This window comes from Manis pentadactyla, chromosome 7, assembly GCF_030020395.1.
Source record: "Manis pentadactyla isolate mManPen7 chromosome 7, mManPen7.hap1, whole genome shotgun sequence".
Lineage (NCBI taxonomy): Eukaryota > Metazoa > Chordata > Mammalia > Pholidota > Manidae > Manis > Manis pentadactyla.
In genome coordinates this window covers 144,954,271-144,979,739 of record NC_080025.1, presented here as the reverse complement: position 1 = coordinate 144,979,739, position 25,469 = coordinate 144,954,271, and the positions used below count along the sequence as shown (strand labels likewise).

At 42.9% G+C, this 25,469-nt stretch overlaps 2 protein-coding genes and 1 long non-coding RNA gene across 24 annotated transcripts in view; 1 reads left to right on the top strand and 2 right to left on the bottom strand.

The window, feature by feature from the left end:
- Positions 1-1,454: 1,454 nt before the first annotated feature.
- Positions 1,455-3,852, bottom strand: CCT8L2 (chaperonin containing TCP1 subunit 8 like 2). The gene is given in 6 exon segments (XM_036899510.2): positions 1,455-2,026; positions 2,029-2,085; positions 2,088-2,354; positions 2,357-2,562; positions 2,663-3,169; positions 3,710-3,852. Coding segments are annotated over 6 exon segments (1,752 nt in total).
- A 6,340-nt stretch (positions 3,853-10,192) lies between these two features.
- Positions 10,193-25,469, top strand: part of KMT2C (lysine methyltransferase 2C) — a 295,862-nt gene continuing 280,585 nt past the window's right edge. For 20 of the 22 annotated variants that reach the window (XM_036899485.2, XM_057504924.1, XM_036899506.2 and 17 more), the window contains exon 1: positions 10,193-10,576. In XM_036899485.2, the coding sequence (XP_036755380.2) occupies positions 10,416-10,576 (161 nt within the window). In that variant the 5' untranslated portion in view covers positions 10,193-10,415. The remainder of the gene's footprint in view (positions 10,577-25,469) is intronic. The other 2 variants (XM_036899507.2, XM_036899501.2) reach the window with 1 other exon arrangement.
- Positions 16,390-25,469, bottom strand: part of LOC130684328 (uncharacterized) — a 60,172-nt gene continuing 51,092 nt past the window's right edge. The window contains exon 2 of the long non-coding RNA XR_008998585.1: positions 16,390-16,520. This is a non-coding gene — a long non-coding RNA (uncharacterized LOC130684328). The remainder of the gene's footprint in view (positions 16,521-25,469) is intronic.

Here is a 25,469-nt window from a genome sequence, read left to right as displayed (position 1 = left end):
TTTTCAAAGGGCCATTTTGAGACATACTCTCTTCATAATCATAGGGGTTATTTCTCTGAAACATCCCAACCCAGGAATTTATGAGTGGGGCAACAGAACAACAAAGAAGAGAATGGCTTCGCTCTTCTATTTACTATGAAACTTTTGCCAATCACTTAATTTTTCTGAAGCTCAGTTGTGTCTCCTGCAACAGAGATAACCAAGCTTCTTCTAAGTTTGTTTTGATGATTAAATAAAATTACATATATGTAAATAAAATTTACATATAGTAAAACAGCTTTGAACTGTTTTAAAAGTTAAATATTTATCCGTCATCACTATTATGGAATTTGGGACTGTGAGAGCTGGAGAGAAATCTGAAAGCATTTAATTATATTCACTAAAATATAATAATGAAGACAAAACTAGAAAAGATACATCAAGAATGTTTTATATATCTTTAATTAGTAATAATGAGCATCGTTGTATACATTTCCATTTACTATCTTTATTCACTAACAGCTTTTCAGGATTTCACCTCTTCCAAGTTTTCAAAGAATCTTTGCAAATTTGTTTTGCTTTGTTGCAGCTAATATGCTCCATGATAGGACATTTATTTCTTGAGTCTGGTTCTCTCTCCAAATGTAAGAAGCTTTTCTGTTTTTATGGTTCTAAGAGAGTGCAGCTTCCCATCTCCTAGAGTCTGTCCCTAGGTTCTGCTCCTTCCTAGAGGCAGAACAATTTGGATGGTTAAAGTGGAAAAGGCTTTAACGTGTGCTGGTAAAAGGTAACGTGTGCTGCTCTGCTCCCAGCTCAGCCCAAATGCCCTCTTTAGTGCCCAGGGGTATCCAGCACCTGGGATGTCTTGGTGCCACGTGCCCCACCCTACCCCACGCACACAACCACCTTGGTGCAGTTCCAAGGTGTGTGTTCTTATCTATGCCAAGGATGTGTGTGTGTGTGTGTGTGTGTGTGTGTGTGTATTTATGTCTGCCTGGCAGCTTATTTCCCTTTCTTTCTTCATTTTTTTGCCTTAAAAAAATATTATCTTCTTTTTCCAAATAATCACAGCAGGAATGAGTGGCCACTTCTGTAAACTGGAACTGATGTTCTCAGATCTAAGACTGTTAATGTGACATCTGGAAGGAAATTCACATACATTAGAATATCATGCAGAGGTAGCTCAAATCGTTGGGAAGAGATTCCTACACTTTTTTTTTTTTTGCATCCCCAAAGCCCAGGTGCTCAATTTAAAAATCTTGAATAGGATTGAATCCTGCTTTTAATGGAGGAAAGGGGCAGAATCTGATGGAGGTAAATAGGAAATAAAAAACAAAAACAAAAACAAAAACCAAGAGCCTGAAAGGAAGTAAATCAGTGGAACGGCCTTCTATCATCTGGCCCTTTATGTTGTTTTTACCAAAAGCGGCTAACTCTAATAGAACCGTACATGGAGGGAATAAATAGGCAAATGCTCATTTTAAGGGGGATTGTGTCTTGGCAATCTCCATTTTATTGAGGATGTGGCTGTTTGTTCTAAGAACTCTCTTTTCCACAGGAGATGGGCGTTCCTTTGCCTTCTTAGGATCAGGATTCAAGTCCTGCTGATGTGTGGGACTTTTCTTGGCCATCACAATCTCATCTACAGTCATGAGCTGTAGGGCCACACCAGCTGCAGCTCCTAGTCCCTGAGCTCTGGCTAGCAGGGTGCCCCCCACTTCTTCTTGGGTCACGTTTATTATCCCTTCGACTCTCACTCCTACTAGGAAGTGCCCAGCTTGGTGAGCGCCATTCATTTCTGCCATCACCTCGGAGACAGCTAAGCCCGCATTCTCTGCCAAGGTTTCAGGAAGAGACCGCAGCGCCTGGGCAAATGCTAGGAAGGCAGGACCATTAGGCCCTTCCAGTTTGGTGCCTTCCTCTGAGAGGCTTTTTGCTAAAGCCATCTCGGTGGTCCCAGCCCCTGGAAGCAGTCTGGGGTCCTGTCTCAACTGGAAATAGGCATCAATGCCATGGTAGGCAGCCTGCTCTGCACCCCGTAGCCCCTTGTGGTGGCCCCCCTGAGGACCATGGTGAGGGCAGGGCTGCCTGGGCATCCCCACTCACCACGGCCAGGTCCTCTCCCAGCCCTTGCTGGTACACTTTCTGGCACTTCCCCGGCTTCAGGGGAGGAAACAGATAGGTCATCAAAGGTGTGCCGAGCACTCCACTCAGCTAAACCATATCTCGCGGGGACCCGGCTTGAGCCAACATGAGGCTGTGCTCATGCGCCCGCGTCAGGGCCGGGTCGTCGATTTCCCCCCAAACCAAGGCCACGTTGACGGCCAGCGAGGCTACTTGCTCTTCCGTCAGTTTCTCACTTCCTTTCTCAAATTTAGGTCTGCAGGACTGGAGGGCAGGGCAGTGGCCGGCGCGTGTGGACGGGCGGCACGAAAGGCGCAAGCGAAGCGCGCCACCCCAGCGCCCTCCAGCACCCCAGTCACCTGGCCGCAGGGCCTCCCAGCCCCGGGGGCAGGCGCGCGTCCTCGCGGGGCGCACACCCCACGTGCTCGCGCGGGCCAGCAGCCTGGGCAGATGGTGCGCCTGGGCCGGAGCGTGCGTGTTCATCACCGCGCAGGGGGCCCGGGGCCCGGACGGCCAGGCAGGGCGGCAGCGTGCGGAGCTGGGGGCGCGCGGGGCCGGCCCGCAGCAGGTGCTCGGCTTGCTCCCGCGGGGCCTCCGCCGGCAGGCCCCGAAGGCCGCGCCCGCGCCGCTGCCAGGCTGCCGAGCGGAGGCCTGTCCCCTGCCGGCCGACTCCCCGGGCCCCGACGCTCGCGTAGCTCCAGCGCCGAAGGGGCCCTGCTGCCCATGGACGGCCGCGAGCCCGGCGCCCGCTGGGTCCAGGCCGCGCGAGGAGCGGCGGCAGCGGCGCCGCGGACAGCGGCCTCTGGGGCTCCGCAAGGGGTCGGTGCGGGAAGCCACCGAAGGCCGACCAGCCGGAGTGCGGAAAAGCAGGCGCTCCAGGCGCGGGGCAGGGACGCTCTGCCGAGGGCGCAGTCCGCAGGTCCCCCGCGCACTGATCCGGAAAGGAGCCCCTGGGGCCTCTGAAGCTTGGTAGCAGGGGCAGATCTTAGCCCGATGAAGGCACAGAGTGGCACGTGGCACCAGGGCAGGCGGTGAGGTGACAGAAGGATGGCTGGTTTGGGAGGCCCTGCAGGGGGGCAGACAGAGGTCAGGCCTGGCGGTCCAGCAGATGAGGGACACAGGCCTGTGCTAGGCCCCAGAGTTTCATTTAAACTTCGGGACAGGGAGAGGAAATAGGTGAATTTCTCTGCCCACTTAGATTCTTGATGAAGTGGTGGCCCCTGCGTTGTTTTTCGTTGTTGAGGGAATCTGTTTTGTTTTGCTTTCTTGTGCAGTACGGTGCAATACTTGCATGTTTTGTTATCTGCCCCTGTGCCCCTAGGGCCAGTGTATCCTCCGTGCTGTTCTTCACGTTCCTTAAGGTGTCTGTTGGCCTCTCTGTCTTTCAGGTCGCAGGTATGTGAGGCGGCACTGTGTGCAGCAACTTCTCCCAGTGACAGCGATGCCACCCAGCTGGCAAAGGCAGGTCAAGGCAAGGGAGGGAAAGATGCAGACAACCTACAGACAGACTAATAGAAATGGACACAGAGGTGTGAAAATGGCCAGCCTCCGGTGGTAGGGAAGGTAGCAGCCAGAGTGAGGGGAGCTAGGGCCCTCCCACTCTTACCCTTGGCCCTTAGATTTCATGTGCCTTCCTGTTCTCTCTTTCCCTCCCTCTCCGGCTCCCTCCTGTCCTCCCATGGAACCTACTGGAGTACAGCAGCATGCTTTATTCCCTTCCTCACACTTGGTTTCTGTGGTTACTGCCATCCGGACGCAGATGACCCTCCTTCTGATGAACAGTCAGAATGTCCATAGCCACCTGGCGCTACACCACCATGCCCACGTCACCCTCACTTCATGCCATCACTCTGTCTTCTCACAGCATCACAAGATGGGTGAGTGTGGTACAGTAAGATATTTTTAGACAGACCACATTCACATCACTTTTATTACAATATATTGTTATAATTGTTCTATTTTCATTAGTTATCATTTTCACCTCTTCTTGTGCCTAATTTGTGAATTAAACCATTGGTACGTATGTAGGTATGGGAAGAAATACAGTATATACAGGGTTTGGTACTATTGTGGTCCCTACTACTGTATTTTTTTTTTTTATTTTTAGTTTAACAAATGTTTATTGAGGATCCTTTATGTTCAGTGTAATGGAGAATATAAAGGTGACAGAAACATAGAAATCAATGGAGAAAAGAGACTTGTACTAAATGAATACAACTTCCATAGGTGTTAGGCAGAGCCCAGCTGGAAGTGATGAATAAGATTAGGGGAAAGATCACTCTCATTCAGTTTCATTTGGAAAAATCCTTTTTACTTAGTTTCATAGTGAATGTCCTTAAGGAAAAAAAACTCTGAAGCTGATTATACCTGTCAGGAGTCATGATTATATGGTGGGCATTATTTTAATATTTCCACAGACCAGATGATAGCAAGAAACAAAGGTGAAAAAATCACAGTGAAAGTTAAATATAATTAAGGCTAAAAAGGAGAATTTTGGAGAAAGAAATTTTCTTTTGAAAAATGAGTTGATTGCTTTTGTAAAAATGATAGCTATTCATTATAAAAGTTAAAGAGAAAAATAGATACTAAGTGCCTTTTGGAATCTCAGCTCAGAGAAAATCACTGTTTGCATTTTGATGAACATCATTACTTTACACACATATGTTTGCATAGCTAGTGTGGCTGTACACACAGTTTTATGTAAGTGGATTGTATGATACATATTGTATATGCTATTCATAACTGTTTTTCCCTTAACATTATCTTGACTGAGATAAATATTTCTAAGGAGATGTTGTCTGAACACTATGGACAACTATTTTGATCTCTTGATTTGGGAGACTCCATCAGACACAGGCTTCTGAAAGAGTGTCACATAACGAATGTTGGTTCTGGAGGGCAAAGATGACTTGCCTGTTACTTTATACATATGTAAGGTGTAACAACCAATACAAAATGTAGCAAAGTATGCATGCATGTATAGTTTATAGGTTCTTTTTTTAAAAGAGAAACACTCCCCTGTAAAGGATCATCTTAGCTTTTCTTACACTTAACCTACTTTCTCCCATTTATTTCACTATTCTACAACTATTAATTGTGCTGTTGCTGAATCATAGAAATAAAAGGTAAAGAAGGCAAACAACTACAGCTGTCTCCACTGGGCTCAGGGTAATAGGCAATTCATTACAGGCTGAGCACTGTGAGGGGGGAAGGACGGCGTCACAGAAGCATCCGGGGCCATAACCACTGTCCCAGGGAGAGAGCAGTGGTCAGGGATGGATGTGAAGTGTAAAGAAGTAGGAAGTGGCCAGCTGGGAAGGGGGTGGGCTGTCAGCCTGATGAAGTCTGTAGTTGTCTCACTTTTGGAGGGGCTGGCACTCTGGGCCAGGAGGAAGGGAGGGAAGCAGGTGTGAGCTTTGGTTGGAGCGTGGCCCAGGCTCTCCAAGTCCTGGGGAGCCATGCCAAGGAATTTAGACTTCAACTTGGGTGCTGAATGGGACTGTGGGTTCCATTTCCATTGTACAAGTATATACTTTTATGTGGTGAAATCCTCACCTGCTTGACCACATAGCACAGGGGAAAGCGAGGATCTGATCATTGACCCTTAATGACAGCCTCATAAAACAGGCTCCAAACAGTACATTTTGGACTGAACATTTTGGGCCTACCTTTACATAGATCAAACTAACCCATCAAAGGAACTATGAATCTCAGTTTTACCTTTTTAACTGTGTGGACATTGTCATTGTTAAATTCACTTTGGTTTTATTTATTCTTCAGATAAATTGATTAGGTGTGAAATAAATGTAGATACTTTTTTATGTGTGTGAAGATGAGTTTGCATGCAGTTAATCTATTGTGTATATTTTCTAACAATATATATTTTGATCTGCTAAGATGGGTAGGCATCAACGCAGGCTGTTTGGTAGTTCTAGTGGGTTAAATGTTATCCCCCAACTGTTCACATCTTTCCTGGAACCTCAGAACATGATCTTATGGGGTTGCTGCAGATGTAATTAATTAGGATGAGGTCTTACTGGTGTAGGGTGGATCCTTAATCCAGTAGGACTGGTATCCTGGCAAGAGGAAAGACACACACACAGGGATGTGTGAGGACATAGACGCACAGGGAGGATGGCCAAGGAGTGATGAAGGCACAGACTGGAGTGATGCCTCCATAGGCCAAGGACTGTGAGCAACCACTAGACGGTGAGAGAGGCATGGAACGGATTCTTGCTCAGTCTACCACAAGGAACCACCCCTGCAATTCCTTGATTTTGGACTTCTAGCTACCAGAACTGTGGGAGAATGCATTTGTTTGTTTTAAGCCATCTGGTTTGTGATAATCTTTTGCAGCGGCCCTAGGTATCTAATACAGTAGTCTTGTATATCCGTAAAGGAGAGGAACATAATAAAGTGTGAGGTGGGGGTGGGAAGAGTTTCTAGAAGTTGCTAACACTTGCTGGCAGAATGTTTTCTATGCATCTTCTGAATAGACATCACTGTTGCTGACTTCTCCCACCCCTGCCCTTCCCCGTGAATCCCCAGATGCACTTCTTTTAAAACTATGGTCTTGCACACAATGGATGTAAATATTTAATCTTTCTATTTGTACGTTTTTCCATGTTTATTTTTCAGTTGCCTGCTTGCCCTTTTTGTGTTTATCTTGTTAAGTAATACCAGGCTTAAAGTATAGATCCCTAGAGGGCAAGATTCATATCTATATAAAATGAGCTGCAGAGCATCTACTTATGCCCCATACCCTCATACACACAAAGTATTTTTGAAGATGATTATTTGGTTTATTTCATTCTGTTTCTTCCTTTGCTTTTTCTGTCATAGGTACATGGTGTGCATTACAAAATAATTTACATAAGCAATATGAATTTTTAAAGCTAAAATTTTACCATGGACTAAATTATATGAACTAATTTTAAGTGATTGAAATTCTAAAAACATTTTTCAAGCTGAAAAATGAAGGACAAAAATGGACAGCCTTATGACTACAACTTTTTAAGTATAACTTTTAAAGTAAAAATATGTAAAGTTTTGTAAATATATGAGCACAGAAATGATAAGATCTGGAATTTAAGTTTTCAGTGGTCCTTCCACAACTGTAAAAGTTTGGTTCCTAAAAACCCTTTAGAATTTAAAGCTTTATGGGAGAGCAACAAGAGAGGGACAACCATTAGTAGTAAAGGTATCGGAGAACCTAATAAATATCTTTACATTTGCTAAAACAAAGCAGAAGAGATGCACTCTAAATAAAGACCACATCACTGACATTTAAAGGCCTTTGATTAGTAAGAATGGTATTGTACCATGGATTGTTATTCACTGTCACCTGTTTGCTAGACCCTTTGAGAATCTCATTTGCTTAGTTTCATGAGACGTTGCTTTTTCTTTGTTGGAGATCTGTCACCCTCATTCTAAATATTTAATACACATTTCTGATTATACTGCATGTGTTGTAAAAGATTAAAATATTATAGAAAGTCCCTGTGATCTAAACCTTCAGAGATGGTTGCCCTTAACACTTTGCTGCGTATCTACCATATTTTTAAAATGCATATTTAACACATATACTTATTAGAAAGCAGACATTCTAATTTTTTGTTGTTGTTTGATCCTTCCAGATACTCGAGCCTGCCATGGTGGTTTCAGAGCTGTGTAATTTGCATAACAGATGGACAAACCTTTGGAAAACCTTTATTTATATTGACATGTATTCCTTAATCCTTCCTCTGCATCCTGGGTTATATTTTATTTGCTCTGCCCACGACAACTTGATGCCAAACAGCCTACTGTCAGTCCTTTTAAAACAGGCCCCAACTACCTGTCTGCTCACCATAGCCAGAAGACTGGAGTTATAAGGTGGGGCTCACCTTCATCATCTTTTATCTTTTCAGGAACATTACTGAACAAACCTCTATTTCCACCTTTCTGGTCACTCTACCCACTTTTCTGTTCTCAGTTCCCATTTGTTCCCTTTGAAAACTTCTCTCCAGTAGGAGTGACTTGCAGTTTGCATATACTGACACTTAAATTCTCCCAAGTGCTTCAGAAGTATCTTAAGTAAATTATCCTGATAATTTTGTGCATATAAAACAGTTGGAAATGACTTCTAATTTCACTTCATGAACACATAAACATTTATATCAGGCAATCCAATTTTTGAGAGTGTACTTTATTTAAAAGTGTAATGTGTATGTGTGTGTGTGTAACGTAAAAGGGTGAGCAATAAGTTTTAAATATACCACTTCGTAAGTTTATCATTAGTCATGTATATGTTGTACTTCTATGTATAATAATCACACTTTTAATTCAGTTTGCATTTACCAAGTGAGTTTCTCCCTCCCCAGTCTCACAATTCCCGAGGCTATAAATTTAAGAAACCTGAAAAAGCCAGTAGGGATGAAGCCCTCAAGGAATTCAAATAACTATCTTACAATAGACTTCATTTCAGCCATTTAAAGAACTATGGTTTTAGTCAGAATAAGCTCTGGAAATCAGACTGTGTATTTTGTCTAAATAGGAAACACAAGTTTATATTCTGGGTCTTGGGAGGAAGGCAGGCAAACAACATAGCTGGAAAAACCAGCATACACAACATATACTGAAACTGGGCTGTGAGGATTGAAAAGTATCATAATCAGAAAGTGCCCAGTGCGTCTGGCCAAGGTATATGCCTATAAAATGATAGGTTACCCCAATCGTTTTGCAAATGGTTGATGTCTTAGTATTTCCCAATTCAAATCTATTTTTTCATTCCCATACACTAACCAGTAGGAAAGCACAGAACGGCGCTTTGTCGAAGTGTTAGCTCCCTACTAGAGTAAAAAAATAAATCCAGACTTCCACATTTGTAACTGTCCTTCGCGAGAAAGTGCGTATGTCAGATTTCCAATTCTAGCCCCTTTTCTTTTGTCATTTTCAGGTACTGTGAGAGGTGGCTTAGAAATACTTCGATTTTGGTCTCTTCATCACGACACACTGGACGTTACAATCAAGTTGCCGGGCTTTTCTTGTTTTAACCAGCGTTTTGGTTCTCAAAACAGCATCGTTCTTTTTGCCTGACGGCTTTGTATGCTTTTCTGAATCATTTTAAGAGTCCTCATAACGAAACTATCACTAGCATCGCGTTGCAACCAAGTTGCACTCCATTTCTTTTTCTCCATAGACTCGCATTAAAACGACAGCACGCGGAGCGTCAGCCCCAAGTCCCCTGGGGCTCCGGTCCACGCGCGGGAGGGGAGCGCGGGGCACAGGTCGTGCGGGGCGCGGGCAGCACGAGCCCCGCCGCCCGGCGTCCCGGGAGCGCCACAGCCTCTCGCTCGCCTCCGCCGCGCACTCCCTGGCCCCGATCCCGGATTCCGGTCCGCAGCTTGGCCCTCTCCCGAGCCGGAGCCGGAGTCTCGGCGCGGCGGGGTCGCAGCGTCAGAGGAGGAGGGAGCGGGGGCGGGGGAGGGGCGGTGAGGTCAGCGGCGGCGGCGCGTCCGCGGGCGGCGCATGCGCGGAGCGAGCCCTGTGAGTGGCAGCGGTGGCGCGCGGGGGGCGGCGGGGCCGAGCAGTGGGGGAGGGGAGGGGGCGGGGGCGTCGCGGCGGCTGTGTGTGGGCGAGACGGCGGCGAGTTTGAGAGGTCTGTGGTGCGGGGCGCCCGGGGGAGACCCGGTGCGGCCCTCGCGCGACGGCCACGGCCGTGAGTGTGCGCCTCTGTGTGGCACACGCACACCCGCAAAACTTCCTCCTCCTGGCCCGGAGCGCGGGCGCTGAGGGGCTGGCGCTCGCGCAGCCCGGAACCCACAACAACTGGAGCAGCTGTCAAAACTTCGCCGCCGCCGCCCGGGCTGACGCGGCCCGCGACCCGCCGCCCTCGCGCCGCGGCCCCGCGCTCCGCCCCGCCGCGGCGGCTGGGGGAGGGGCAGGGCGGGACCCGCGGCGCCCCTCACGCGCGCCCCGCCCCGCGCCCCGCACCGCCCGGCCCCCGCCCCGCCTGCCGCCCGCACCTCCCCGCCCGCCGCCGGCCCCTCCCTCCCCGCCCGCCCCGCCCGCGGCCCCCCGCCCCCCGCCCGGCCCCTGCGCGCCGAGTGCGCGCGCCCGCGCGTATGTGTGTGAGTGCGTGTCCTGCTCGCTCCATGTTGCCGCCTCTCCCGGTACCTGCTGCTGCTCCCGGGGCTGCGGGAAATGCGAGAGGCTGAGCCGGGGAGGAGGAACCCGAGCAGCAGCGGCGGCGGCGGCCGCGGCGGCGGCGGCGGCGGGAGGAGCACCCCAGGAGGAGGACAGGGATCCATGCGTCTTTCCTGGTGACTAGGATGTCGTCGGAGGAGGACAAGAGCGCGGAGCAGCCGCAGCCGCCGCCACCCCCCCCCGAGGAGCCGGGAGCCCCGGCCCCGAGCCCCGCAGCCGCAGACAAAAGACCTCGGGGCCGGCCTCGCAAAGATGGCGCTTCCCCTTTCCAGAGAGCCAGAAAGAAGTAAGTTGAGTGTGAGCGAGCCAGGCCGGGAGCCAGCGGCGGCGCCGGGCCGGAGCTGTCACCGCGCGCCGGCCCCGCGGCCCCCGCGCGCCCCCGGTCGCCCCCGCGGGGTGGGGGTGGGGCGCCGGCCGCGCGTCTCGGCCCCGGGCGCCCGCCACCCGCCCCACGCCGCCCGCCGGCCTCCCCGCGCCCGCACGCCCGCCGCCCCGCCGGCTCCCTGGCCCGCGCCGCCGCTCCCGCACTTTACTTTTTAGTTTGACCCTCGCGCCGTGCGTCCTGGGTGCTTCTCTTAAATGGAGAAATTTCTGGCCGACTCCTCCCGGCCCAGCCGGGCCATTTAAAAGCGAACGCGGGCACGTCTAGGGGTCCAGGGCCGGTTTATTGTCAGCTGCGCGGCGGCCGGCGCCGGGACGCGGGCGGAGCTGTCAAACGCCGGCCAGGTGGTCTGCGGCGGGCAGAGGCGGACGGAGAGAGCCGGTGCTGCTCCTCTTTGTCAGCCAGTTGCGCCTTTAACTTTTCGTGCTCCCGAGCCTCCGCTTTGGTTCTCTGATGATATGTTAGGAAGTCGTTTGAGTTCTTTCTCCCCTCCCCCACCCAGCCGCCGGCCCGGCCCCGAGCAGCCCTGCCGGGGGAGCCGCGGCCCGAGCGTAGCGTGCGCGAAGTTTGGGAGAGTAGCCGGTGTGGCCGCACCAGCCGGTCGCGGAGGGCATGTCTCCTCGGAGCGGGTGCGGATGTAAAGGCTGCGCAGTGCCGTGAAGAGTCGCTCCGAGCTTCCCCGGCTCAGGACTAGCTTTCGTTTGTGTCGGGGCCGTGCGCTAGGACTGTGTACCCCCAGGTTATACGGTTGCCAGAGGTGTCTTTCGACAAAATGGTTCTACGGCAACTTTGGAAATTAAGAAACCTGTTTTAGTGCTCAGCTCTCGAGGCTCTGGAGGGTGCTGTGCAAGACCCGTGAATCTCTTCCCAAGTTGTGGAATGGCGTGTATCGCGTACTCATTTCGTTCTATGATCCTCTCGTTGAGCAGTTGGTAGTGGAAGGGTGTACTGGGACGCAGGGGGAAAGCAGCAGATTCATGGAGAGTCAGGTTTTGTTCGGGCGCATTCATCGAGTAATGTTATTGTCACGTTTGGTGATACAGAGTAAAAATAGTAGTGTCAGTGAAGCAGAGCAGGGTTGTGAGAGACCCACGAAGCCCTCGACAGGATGTGTTCTTTTTGGCCTTGCTGTCCTTTTACTGTGGAAATGATTCAGGCCCTTCAACTTGCCTCCATATTTTATTGCCAGTTCTTACCTAGCTACAACAAATCGTGAGGTAAACAAGTACAGGATATGTATACATTATTGCATTAGCTTCTTTGTGATACCGAGTTAAGGTTATATTGTAATGTAGTGCACTGTAATATAATGTCTGGTATAAAATGCCATTATTACCGTATTTACTGACATGCGGAGAAGGAAGGTGGAGTTTTAAGTAATTTTAAACTTCTTAGACACTTTTTTTTTATCTTTTAAAGCAACAGAAAGCAAACCATGTTAGAATTTTAACTTGATTGCTTCCCATTTTCACTACTGGGTTTCTTTTGGAACATGAATTTGGCAGTTATGTGTTTTAGATTTGCTTTTAAATTATTCGTCTAGAAAGGATAGGCCTATCTGTGTTGTCACTCTCCTCACCCATACCCATGCAAGTGTGTGCGCGTGCACAGATACGTGCGTGCGGGCACACACACACACACACACTTCCCCTGAGGTTGAAATGAGCTCATTTGTATTAGTGCAGCTCTTGTGTGCACCAGAAGAAAGGTTAAGTTTTAGTGTATTGCCACTTAATTATTTTAATTTTCATCTCTCATATTATGAAGAAAAAAGTAGCTCTTTAAGAAGTTTGAAAGTTTCCGCAGAATGACTCTAACAGTATACAAACATCAACACTTTGGAAAATGTTTAGAACAATTCTAAGTCTTAAGAATGTTTCCTCTCTTAGATTTGAAAACTGGCACAGAATCCCTTATAGGAAATTAAATCCAGTGGTAACTTTGGTGGTTCCAGACTATTTAGTGAATTCTTTAAAATTAGGTGTGTCTTTGGAGGGGAATGGAATCTATTTTACAACAAATGGAAACTAATATGTGAAATGGAAAGCGAAGAGAAATATTTTCAACATAGTAATGTTTTCAACACAGAAAAGACCCTGTAGTTGGTTGGAGTGAAGCTTAGGTTTGGAAACACTGCAATTACATGGAATTGCAAATAATTACGTGAAAATTAATATTCTTTGTGAAATGCAGTGGAATGAACTAATGAAAGGTTTTTAACTTGTCCATGTTGTTTACATGGTCTCTGAGTTGTTTTACACTAGAGAAGATGACTTAAAGCACTATATATATATATATATATATATATTTTTTTTTAATTAAGGTATGATTGATATACACTTTTACGAAAGTTTCACATGAAAAAACAATGTGGTTACTACATTTACCCATATTGTCAAGTCCCCACCCATACCCCAGTGCAGTCACTGTCCATCAGTGTAATAAGATGCCACAGATCCAGTATGAAGGCACTATATTTTAAAAGTGAATTTGTATATTTATCTTTGGATTAGAAAAATGTCACCATGCACTGCTATTATATTTTCTCAGAGTTTGAATTTTTCTGAGTTTGAATTACACTTTCTGTAGAGAGTTTGAATTTTTGAATTTTTAATCATTAGGTAAATTATCTTGTTTCATCATGTTAATTTTTATGTTTTATCACATTAAAAATCATTGGATATATAGTTACTGGTTATACTCTATTATTATTTTAAAATTATGCATACTACCTAATATCAACAATTTTGAACCGAAGTTATTGATCTTAGAGGCAGAGTTTGAAAAGTAGGTACATAAATTGGGATTTCCTATTTGTACAAATATCAGGAGGAACAGTGAAATTTACATTTGTCTAAAAGTTCTCCTTAACAGTAAGGACTGTGTTAATTATTTCGTTATTTGGTGTAGCTCACCATCTTTATCAGAGGTACAGGTCTTCCCAGTGGTGAAAAAGCAGAAGCTCCTGCCGCAGGGTAGGCACATACTAGAGATCTAATTGTGTTTCTGGTAATGTTAAGGAAAGTCTTCCTGAAGTTTTTGATTTTATTTTTCTTCCTTAGATATATGGTCATATTACTAAATTGGGAAGCCAAAGAAACATTCTACCATATTTTTTACCAAGTCAATAAATTTGATGTCAGGGATGACGTGGGTGCAGGGGTGGCACAGAAGCAGCAGGTGGTGGGGATAGGATTTCTGAGGCACTATCCTTGACCCTTTTAAACAAACCCTTTATACCCTGAAGCACTTTCTTTTCAGTGTACAATTACTGTTATTAGAAAGATACCTGGAGCATTATTGTTGAAGAAAAATCAGGCACAACCAGTGATATCATGTAAGAGATCAGCAAACAGCTGGCTTTGCTGCAGGTGATTGTTGCTCTTCTATGTTTGTAAGACCCTTCCCCAAGAAAAGTTCTCATTTTCATAGCTGTGAACTTGAAATAAGTAAAAAAAAAAAAAAAAAAAAAAAATATATATATATATATATATATAGCATTATAATATATGCAGTTTCATGAAACAACAGGTATAGTTGAATCACAGTTATTCATACTTTTTGAGATAATGCAAATTTATAATTTTTATGATAATTTTCTTATTTTTCAAGAAGTTAGGTAAATGGAAATTTTTGGTAATTACTGGTCTCTGGCACTTAAAGGGCGCCAAAATATTTTAATTTACGTGAAAAGCCAGTCTAGGAATGGCAGCCTCTCTTACCTGTTAGGTGTTTGTTCTTTAACCTGACCTCATTGTATTTTGCTCTTGTTCTGTTGGTCTTTTCATAGAATTTCTAGTCTTTAAAAATATGTTTTTAGTCTAATGTACAATTTATATTCATTATATAGGTTATTAATACGTGATAAACATGGATTCCCATGTAAATTTAAAAGTTTCAGAAGTTTATTTTCCCATTCTGAAAACAGTGATTTAATGCATTTTCCTATTTCAGTTAATTCTACCATGACAGATTTGTAGTCAGTTTGCAAGGTGACGAGACACATTGCCCTACCCACACTCCCTTTTTGTAAAACTGCATGTTGTTTCGCAGGCCATGTTTCCTCTGGGCAGATAGCATTGTTCAACCGTAAATCCTTAAGCCACTTCAAGTTATGATTGGGGGGCTTCCATGAAACTTGTTTGACCTTCCAAAATGAAAACTGTCAGTTTCCAGTTATAGAGAACATTAGATGCTCTCTCTCTGCTCTGGCTTGGTGGGGATGTATGAGATACCCTTGATAGGGTATGATAAAGTATTTGATCTATGAGATGTTTGGACTGGACATAATTTTTAGCTGATACAGAATAAACTTTCCTGTTAGAGCATGTATGTGTTTCTTTTTTCTTTATTGTTTTGGTCCATCTTCTAATTTCAACAAGCTGAGTAATCCCTTCTCTCTTCAAAAACTTTTTGCTGCAATGTCTATTTTAAGTTTTAAAAGTTACATAGAATGAATTTTCCTTCCTTCCCTCCTTCCCTCCTTCCCTCCTTCCCTCCTTCCCTCCTTCCCTCCTTCCCTCCTTCCCTCCTTCCCTCCTTCCTTCCTTCCTTCCTTCCTTCCTTCCTTCCTTCCTTCCTTCCTTCCTTCCTTCCTTCCTTCCTTCCTTCCTTCCTCCCTCCCTCCCTCCCTCCCTCCCTCCCTCCCTCCCTCCCCCCCCCCCTCCCCTCCCCTCCCCTCCCCTCCTCCCCGATTGATGGGCTTCAAATAAATGTATGCTTGTGGTTAGTGTGAAAATTTAGTAGACCAATCTTGGGTTTGTAATTGGAAGTGTTAGTCTCTCTTGGCAAAATTTGAAGGACTTAAGAACACAAGGGAAGCGGGAATGACACAGCTCTTTTTGCACTTTCTCTAGAAAAAGCCTCATGTAAAAGATAGGAAAATTGTTTGACTTTGCTTCTGCTGTCAGTTTTGTGATAGCAGAAATGCTGAAATTAGTTTAAATCCAAGAAATACTCCTCCTGTAACTTTTCATCTTTTATTTGGCATGTTACTCAAAGAGCATACAAGTGCTAAATATGCGCTGGGATGGACAATCAACTCTGAAAGAAGGTTCACTGTGGCCAAAAGGGGTCCACAAAGATATGGAGGAAGCAGTACTTGAACTAGACTTTGAAGGATTGATAGGAATTAGCCAGGTAGTGTGAGAATAAAGTGAGAGTGTTCCAGGTGGCCATGTGAATAAAGTTATTGAGGAGGGAAGCTTAGAAGGTGTTTTGGTAAGTGTAGCTGTAGAACTCAGGCTTAACGTGGGGTTTGGGGTCAAGCTGTGGTGGTCCTTCAATACCAGGTAATGAGTTTGAATTTTATAGTCCAGGGGTTATAAACAGGGACAGGTAGGTATGAGTTGCATACAATTCGTAAGATCTGGAACAACAGCTGACAGTTAAGACCAAGGGTTGGGGAGAAAATGGTGAGTAACATAGCGTGGAGAGTCCTAGGAGTCTTTATGCCTTGCTCAGATGCAGCCAATAGATAATTCTGGCTTGTGGTTGCATGTGAGACTGTGAGATGTTTCTAGATACTGTTTTTTTAAACAGAGGCTGGAAACTTGAATTTCTATGTGAAATCTCTTGATTTTTAAGTGTTTTCAATTAAGATCTAAAACACTATTTGGGACTACAGTTTGTGGTATAGGCTTAATCTGTGGATCACAAGTGGGCAATAGCTCTTCAACCTCTGCTTTATGCCCAGGTTATTTTACTTTATTGTTTAAGTTTAAGTTATAAAAGTAGATATTCGCAGTCTTCCTGAGGACAGGAATGTTATTAACTTGCTTTGTATTTTTTTTTACTATTATTGATATACACTCTTACGAAGGTTTCACATGATAAAACAATGTGGTTACTACATTCACCCATATTGTTGTGTCCCCCCATACCCCATTGCAGTCACTGCCCATCAGTATAGTAAGATGCCACAGAGTCACTCTTTGCCTTCTCTGTGCTACGCTGTCTTCCCCATGATCCCCCCCACACCATAACTTGCTTTGTATTTTGGGTAGCATTTTATACAGTTGGTGTAGGTACTGTCTGTAATACTTGGTGATTTGATGATGGCTATTTTAGGAAAACCACCCTGGTAGCATTAGGAGAGGAGTTACCTCGAGACAGAGGTAATTCCAGGTGAGAGGTGCTCAAGGCAGAGGGCAGACTGTTGGTAGTGTAGATGGAAAGAAGAGATTTCAGTCAATGCTGAGGAAGAATTTTGAAATTTCTGGCATATGTGTCTAGAAGATAGAAATGTCCTGGAATATTTTGAGATGTAGGATTGGGGTTTAGAAGCTAGATTTGGGGAGGTGATTAAAGATGTGATTTACCTGAAATCACTGAGAATATGGAGTGTGGAGATAATAGAAGCATTAAGATGCTTAATTACTCTTAGGAGATGGGGGAAAGGGAGACCAAGAAAGCCTATAAAAGTGAGAAAGGAAATCAGAATGTATTCCCAGTACAAATATGCAAAGATGCTCATGGAACAGAGAAAAGAAAACTGGTAGAGAAAAGTTGGCAGCATGGGAATACCCATCAGTGGACGACCGTGTGATTTTCGTAAGGATGGAGAGGGGAATCTGTGGGTCCCAGAGTGGGAGAATGTCTACGACACATTTGCTGACTTGAGGAAAAGCTTTCCAAGAGTTGCAAAGCAGTAAGTTTGGTACTAACTCTGTTTTGTAAAGAGCACACAAACCCAGACTATGTATATATTTCTTGCATAGAAAATGATTTGGAAGGATACATAATATTAATATTTCTGAGGAGTATATATTTGTACATCTATGCAATTAAAAAAAGCCAATAGTTAAAATATATAAAACTATATATTTCATAGTTTTAAAATATAACTATAGTCTTCTTTTAAAAATGAGGAAACCAAGTTCTGAGGACATCACAGATTCTGGAGCCAAGATTGTCTGAATTCCTGACCAGGTTCCCCTACTGATGAGCTGTTTGACCTTGGAAAGTTACTTTTTTGTGCCTTGATTGGCTCATCTGCAAAGTGGTCACACTAGCACACCTAGTTTAGGATTGTTGTGGATTAATATATATGTAGAATTTAGGACAGTGTCTGACACAACCCAAGTGTTATTAAGAGGCTCTGTATAAGACTTTACTATTACTGTATTGCCACTATCATCAATGATCACCAGCCAAGTGTTCGCCTGATGTCATAGAACTTGTTAGTGACGGACACATGATGAGATGCCGAACTCACTCTAAAAATGCCCTGGCATAAAATAATGTAGTAGTTACTGGGGATGGGGTGGGTGATAAAGATTTCCTTTCAGTACAGCTGTCCCTAATAAAGAGAAAAAGAAGATTAAAAAGCTAGGTCAGCAGAAACCTCGATAGACTGTTTCTTATTATGAGTAACACACGACAAACAGCCAAAGCAATTCCCTAGAAGCTGTATATGTAGTAATGTTATTACAGAATCATTTAAGAAGTTCTCATTACCCAAACTTCTGAATGCTGTTGTAGTGATCTTTTTCTGTTACAACTCTGCTGACCATGGTTTTATAGTAAGTCTCCCTAATGAGATACTATTAGGTGGTTTTAAAATGATTTCATATGTCTTATACTGGGTCACTTTTAATCTTTACATGTCAGTGTAATCCATTTACATGAGAAGCAACATAGTAGAGGATCATAGTGAAGTCTTTGTAGTTTTGTTCTTAATTCCATCTTTTAGTGAAGCCTAGAAAGAAAAAACTTCATTGATTTCCTGATCTTTGGGTCCTAATGACATGCACCATGTGTTTGGAGTAAGCATCCAGTTGTATATAAAATAACACTGAAACATTTAAAGAATAACCATATTCTTTACCTTTAAACTCTCATCACTGAATAGTTCTGAAGTATTTGTTTAGTATGGCCAAGTTTTTCTCTTATTGGACTTACATACTTAGTTACAGAATATTAAAAATAGATGAGAAGTCCCAAAACATTTTTTCTGACCTCTCATTTTATAGACAGCTGAGCCCTAGAGAATTAATAGCATGCTTGAAGTCATATAGCAGGGTGTTAGCCTGTACAGCTAATAAAGGGGGGGAAGGTAGTCTGTTACATTGGTGACCCTCAATGAATAATGCCTGCTGGTATTCATGTTACTGTATTGTCACCTTTCCATGTATCTTGGCTAGTCCTGTGATTCACTTTAACCAGTAGAATGCAGCAGACATGACGCTGTGCTAGTTTGGGGCCTAAGTTTTAAGAAGGCCTGGCGCTGCATGCTCGGGAGCCTGAGTCCCTTTGGCGGAAGGTAGGCCACGCGCTGCTGGAGAGAACATGCAGAGACCGAGGAATTCTGGGGCTGCGTGGAAAGAGAGGTGCTCACCAGTGTAGCTGGTTCCCCTGTGGAGTTCAGCCCCTGGTCAAATTGCCCTCTTAACACGGCTACAGAAAGTGACCACTAGTAAGTCCAGCAGAGGAACCAGCCATCTGAGCCCGGCCCAAGTTGCAAAACTATGAATAAATAAAATGGTTGTTGTTTTAATTTTTTTGTGTGTGGTTTTGTTTTATAGCAAGCAACTTAGAATGGAAGCATATGGTTTTATGAGTTAAGGTACTCTATGAACAAAAATATTTGAGATAGAAATCATGAAAATCATTGTTGTTTTCCAGCTTCTTACTTCGATAAAGGAGGCTGCCCCTACTCTCTGCTGCTCATTTCTCTAAGGTATTTTGAAATAGAAATGGGTTTTTATTACTGGGCAATTTATTTGGTATTTAAAAATGTAGTTGTCACAGTGTAGATTGGACTATAATTAGATAACATATAGTGAAAAAGATACATATGAATATAAACCTTCAGAAAAGTATGATTTTACTTTTTTCACTTAAACACAGATCTCAAATATATTTGGAGTCTGACAGATTCTGTGTCAGAACACTTGGCTTCTATTACTGGTCAGGATTAGGGTTGTTTTTATGTGATAGAAAATGACAAAATAATAGTGACTTGAATAGGAGTGTTTATTTCTCTCTCAACAAAGTCTGGAAGGTAGGGCTGGTATGGTCCCTCTGTGCTGCAAAGTCATCAGGGACTCTTAACTCAGTGCTTGGGCATTTCTGAGGTGTGGCCTTTGCCCTCAGATTCTGTGATGACCACCGGAGCCCTGAGTCATTATATCCAAGTCCCATGAAGTAGAATGGGCAAAGAGTAGACCAAGGCCACTGTCTCTCTTTTTAGCGCACTCTGTTAAGTACCATATGCTTCAGCTTGTGTGTAATTGGCTGGAACTTAGTCACATGGCCAGGCGCAGCTGAAGAGGAGGCCGAGACGGTAGCCCTTTAGCTGAGTGCTTTGTTGCCTAGAGTAGACTTAGAGTGTTGTTGCTACGGTTGGGAATGGACATGAGGAAGCAGCCAGCGGTCCGTACCACCTCGAGGACCTGGTTTATCTCCACAGGGCTAGGTTTCTCTCGTGTGAGAAAGATGATATGAACCACTTGGGACGGCAGACAGATCTCATATTGGGGCCAGCCCCAGTAGGTTGGTAGTGACTGCGTGCAGTGCTCTGTTGGACCCTGAGTCCCTAGTTGTCGTCCTCAGCAGGTGAGAGAGCAGTAGAAGTATTTATTTTGGGCAAATAGGGGAGTAGTAGCATGCTGCCATTTATATACTACCCTGTGTTTCTTTGTCCTTCTTACGTTTAGTACTTCAGTTTTTAAAGTCTTAATTGTAAATATTTGATTATTCTGCTAATTTTTGGGTCATCTTTTGTTCTTTAGAAATATCTTAAAATGCAGGCCATATTTAAAAACTTTGATAATAAACCTGAGCCCCAACTTTGTGTAGGACATTCTCAAAACTCGAGATGGGGGTGATGCTAAGAAACACTAAACTCCTTTTTATGTTTATATCAGAATATCTAGAATATGCTGGGGTGAAAAACGACCTAACTTAATTTCTTAGGGGCTTCAGTCAACAGTTCCTGCTTATGCTATACATTCATCATTTACTGGCTTGGGAGCTTCACCTCTACAACATCTACACATAGGCTGGGAGACACCATCTCTGCCTTCCACAGTTGGGAAGGCAGGAAAAAGAGAACATGGTAGATAGTGCCTTGGTTTTGAAAGATTCTCTAGAGGTGCTGCATGTCAGTTCTGTTTACATTTCATTGGCTAAATAAGTCACATGACAGCACCTGACTTCAAGGAGCAGGGAAGTGAAATCTTACATTTCTGAAGGGAGAAGTGGAAATATTTGGTGAAGAGCACACAGGGTAATGTTTATTTTAGTCCAAAAATTCATATTTGACTTTGAAGTATGTTTTGTTACCTATAATTGAATATGACCATCTGGTAGACTGTAGTACTACAACATATTAATTGAGGGCATGTGTTTAATAGTACTATTAAATATAAAAAAAATTTTCTAGAGGTTGAAATAGGAGGCATAGGACTTGGACAGCTGATTCTTTCTCTACTGAACTTCATGCTTTCTTCCTTTCTCCCACCCACATAAAAGGAAAGAAGGAATCAAATATTAAAATTGCCATGTAATGTCAGTGAGATATTGTAGTGACTTAAAATCTGTTTTTCTCAAAGTAAGTTCTGAAAGCATATGTTTATTTTCAGCGAGGGTGACTTTGCCTATTTGTTTTCTATTAGTTACCCAAGGAAGATATTACTGTGCATCTACTGTGCACTGTACACTGGAGAAACCAAAGCAAGGCACAGTCTCTACCCTCTGTTTCTACCAATTCATCACAAACTATAATAGAAAACCACAAATCCTATAATGAAAGATTGTGCAAAGTACTAGGAAGCTTAGAGAAGGAAGAACTGAAGGCAGGGGAATTGAAAAAAGAAAACATCTGAGTTGAGTCTCGAAGAATGAAAACATACTCTTGAAGAGAATGGGAGGAGTGAAGAGCTACGAGCGCATGGCCTTATGGGAGAGGCACTGCCTATGCTTATGTCATCTCATTTGATACTTAATAGGCACGTGAAATAGAATCATTTGTTTCAGTTTCACAGATGAAGGAGCTAAGTTTCAGAAAGATCACATCTTTGGTAAGTGATTGAGTCAGGTTTTGGATTTGGACTCTGGTCTTTGCTTTTGAAGAAACTCCAGCCCAATTTTTAGCTATAAAATGAATAAAGTTGGAGGATCAAATGTATAACATGGTATGTGTAATTGAAGACACTATATTATATAATTGAAATTTGCTAAGAGAATAGAACTTAAATGTTCTCACCAAAAAAAGATAAATATGTGAAGCAGTGAATGTGTTAACTTCCACGTTGTATATGTATATCAAATAATCATGGTGTAAGATATAAATATCTTACAATTTCGTCAGTTATATCTCAAGCTGAAAAAAAAGGTCCAAAAAAAAATATGTGAGAAAATGAGGAACGAAAAGTGAATTGGGAAATTTGAATTTTTATTGTAGGCAATAGGGAGTCATTGAAGATTTTAAACAGAAGAGTAACATTGTATCTTGGCTAGAAAAATAGCCTTGACAACAACTGGGAAGATGGTATACAGGGAGTTTGTACCCCATGTGTCTTCTTACAAAAACCAGAATGAAAACCCAAACTGATCTGATGTACTCTACTCTTTTTCATCAAGAAATACTTACCTAACTTTCATTTTCAGAATATCCAACCGCGAACTAGAAAGAACCTCAGAATCATCTATTCCAGTGTTTTCAGTTTCTAGGTTAGGAAATGAGGTGCCAAGGCAATTTTGATATCTGAGATTACACTTTAACATCAGACCTCGGCCCTTTTGCCCCTAACTGGTACTTATTCCGTGCTCCATTAGCTAACAGCCAAATGTTTAGACCTATGCCTGGAACAATGTCTTTGAGGTTCATCTGTGTTGTTGCACATGTCAACAGTTTATTTATGTTGAAGATTATTTCATTGTATTGAATGTACACGTTTTGTTTATTGATTCACCAGTTGATGGACATTTGGATTGTTTCCAGTTTTTTGTCTACTTTGAATAATGCTGCTATGAACATTTGCTTAAATGTCTTTGGACAAGTGTTTTCATTTCTCTGGGTAGATCCCTAGAAATAGAAATTGCTTGGTTATGTGGTTAGTGTATGTTTAACTTTTTGAGAAACTTCCAAAGTCTTCCAAAATATCTGTACCATTATACATTCTCGTTAGCATTTTATGAAGGTTCACATCTTTGCTGATGCCTGGAATTGCCAGTCTTTTGATTTTAGCCATTCTTGTGAGTGTGTAGTGATAACTCACTGTGGTTTTAGTTTGCATTTACCTAATGATTTATGAAGTTGAACAGCTTTTCAACTGTTTACCATTTTTATATTAACTGGTGAAGGATCAATTCAAGTCTTTTCCGCATTTTGGGGACGGGGATTGTGTCTTGTGTCTTGTTTTTGAGTGATAGTTCTTATATATGTCTGTATGTATTAGACTTTTTTTTTTAAGAGCAGTTTTAGGTTCACAACAAAATTGAGAGGAAGGTACAGAGAGTTGTCATATATCCCCTGCCCCCACGCAAAATAGACTTTCCCGTTATCAGCATCCTCTACAAGAGTGGTACATTTGTTACAACTGATGAGTATACCTGATTCATCTTTAAAATCCAGCATTCAAAATTTATATTAGGGTTCACTCTTGGTGTTTATACATTCAGTGGTTTTTGACAAATATATAATGACTTGTATCCACCATTATAATATACAGAGTATTTAACTGCCCTAAAAATCCTCTGTGCTTTTGCCTGTTTATCCCTCCCTTTCCCCTAGCCTCTGGCAACTATTGCCTTTTTTTTTTTAACCTTCTTTGTATATTTTTGTTAAAAATTCGGAGTTAAATGTATTTTCTCCCAGTCTTTGGCTTATTCTTTAAAATTTTAATTGTGTCTTTTGAAATGCTAAGGTTTTTAATTTTGCTGATGTCCAACTTAACAATTTTTTTTCCTTTATGGATTGTGCTTTTGATGTCTTATCTAATTTGCCTAACCCAAGATCAAAAAGATCTATGTTTACTTCTAGAAGCTTTTATTGTGTTAGGTTTTACATTAAGGTTGATGATATATGTTGAGTTCGTTTTTGTGTATGGTGTAAGGTCTAAGTTACTTATTTTGCATATGATTACACAATTATTCCAGCAGCATTTGTTGAAAAGACTGTTCTTCATTGAATTATCTAGGCACCTTTACTGAAATGTACTCAATCATAAATGTGTAGGTTTATTTCTGGACTTTTTTTGTTCCATTGATTAGTATGTCTGTGCCAGTAGTACACTAACTTGATTACTATAGCTTTATTGTAGGTTTTGAAATCAGTACAATCCCTCCAACTTTATTCTTTTCCAAAATTGTTTTGGCTATTGTGGGTCTTTTACATTTCCATTTAAATTTTGTATGTTAGCCTTACATTCTCTTATATTGCTAAACTCACTAGTTTTAGTGGGGGTTTTTTTGTAGGTTCTTCAGGATTTTCTACAATGAAACGGGACTTTTAACTGATCAGATGCTCAATTAAAAAAAATCACAAACCAAGTTTTATTCTGGGACAAATGTCTATCAAGCCCCTCTGTAAGTACTTGTGCTTAAGGTCTTTCTTGAGTTGAGTAATCTGTCTTTGTAATTGGCAGCCTAGCAGAGTTTTTGGCAACAAAATTATTTATTTTTCTCTCTAATTTAGGTGAGGGTAAACAGAAAGACATGTTCACTAAGAGAAGTAAGAAATGTGTATGCAAGCAAATAGCCATATTTCATTTTGAGAAGTTTTAAAATTTTCGAACAGAACAGCTGTGTGACTTAGGCAAATGATTTCTTGGTGCTTCATTTGCTTCATGTAAGTGCACTTAGAATGACATCTGACTGTAAGCACTTTATCTGTTTGTTAATTTTATTAGCATTAAATAGGCAGGAATTAGGAGGATTAACAAAAGAAAACTGCCTAACTTATCTGAGTCCGATCGTCATAGTGTGGATTCAGTTAAATCTTGGGTGGTTTTTTATCATATTTGGGGTTACAGATCCATTTGGATGTATTTTTGCTTTCACACAAGAATGCATATACGAATATAAATAAACAAATTTTGTATAATTTAAGGGTGAGGATTCATTGCCCCTCTTGAAGCTATCCAAAAGCTTTGTAGGGATTCATAGCCCCCAGAATAAGACCCTCCTCTCCAAAAAAGTGACCTCTGAAGGAAACTGTCTTGGATGCAAAGGGAATCCAGGTTTTTATCTCCTCAAAGTTGAGTCCCTGAAGGGAACAATTTAGGAAGTAAACACAGCATTAGTGCTTTTTTCTTATAGGAAATTCCTTAACCAAATGACCTTCAAGGGAGGGTACTTTCTTATGAGTTAGGAGTTAGTCAGGGTTCGATGGACTGTTGGTAATGTGCATTGTACAATAGTGTGTGTTATGATTGTACCCAGGAAAGCATGTTGAAATGCGAGTGAGAGGTAGTGAGGTGGTTACAGGGATACCTTAATTTATTTTTAAGTAAACTGTGACAAATTTCAGTACTTTAAATATAATTAGTGAGAAAGTACTTGTGACAAACCTTATGTTGCAATAGAAGACAGAATTGTTACTCTAAGGTTAAAGATTTTTACCGGTAAGCCAGGACACAGTTGAGGGAGATGATAGATCAGCCCATGAGCTTCTTGAAGATGGTGCCTGTGATTTTTCAACATTGTATCCCTAGTAAACAGAATGCAGAGTGTTTGGTAGTTTTATGTTTATGTTTTTGTTGGGTTTGGTTCTTTTTAAGGCTAATGAAGATTGGGAATAAACCGAAGTGTAGATTTTTCCCCCCTTCTAAATAATTTATATCGAGTTATT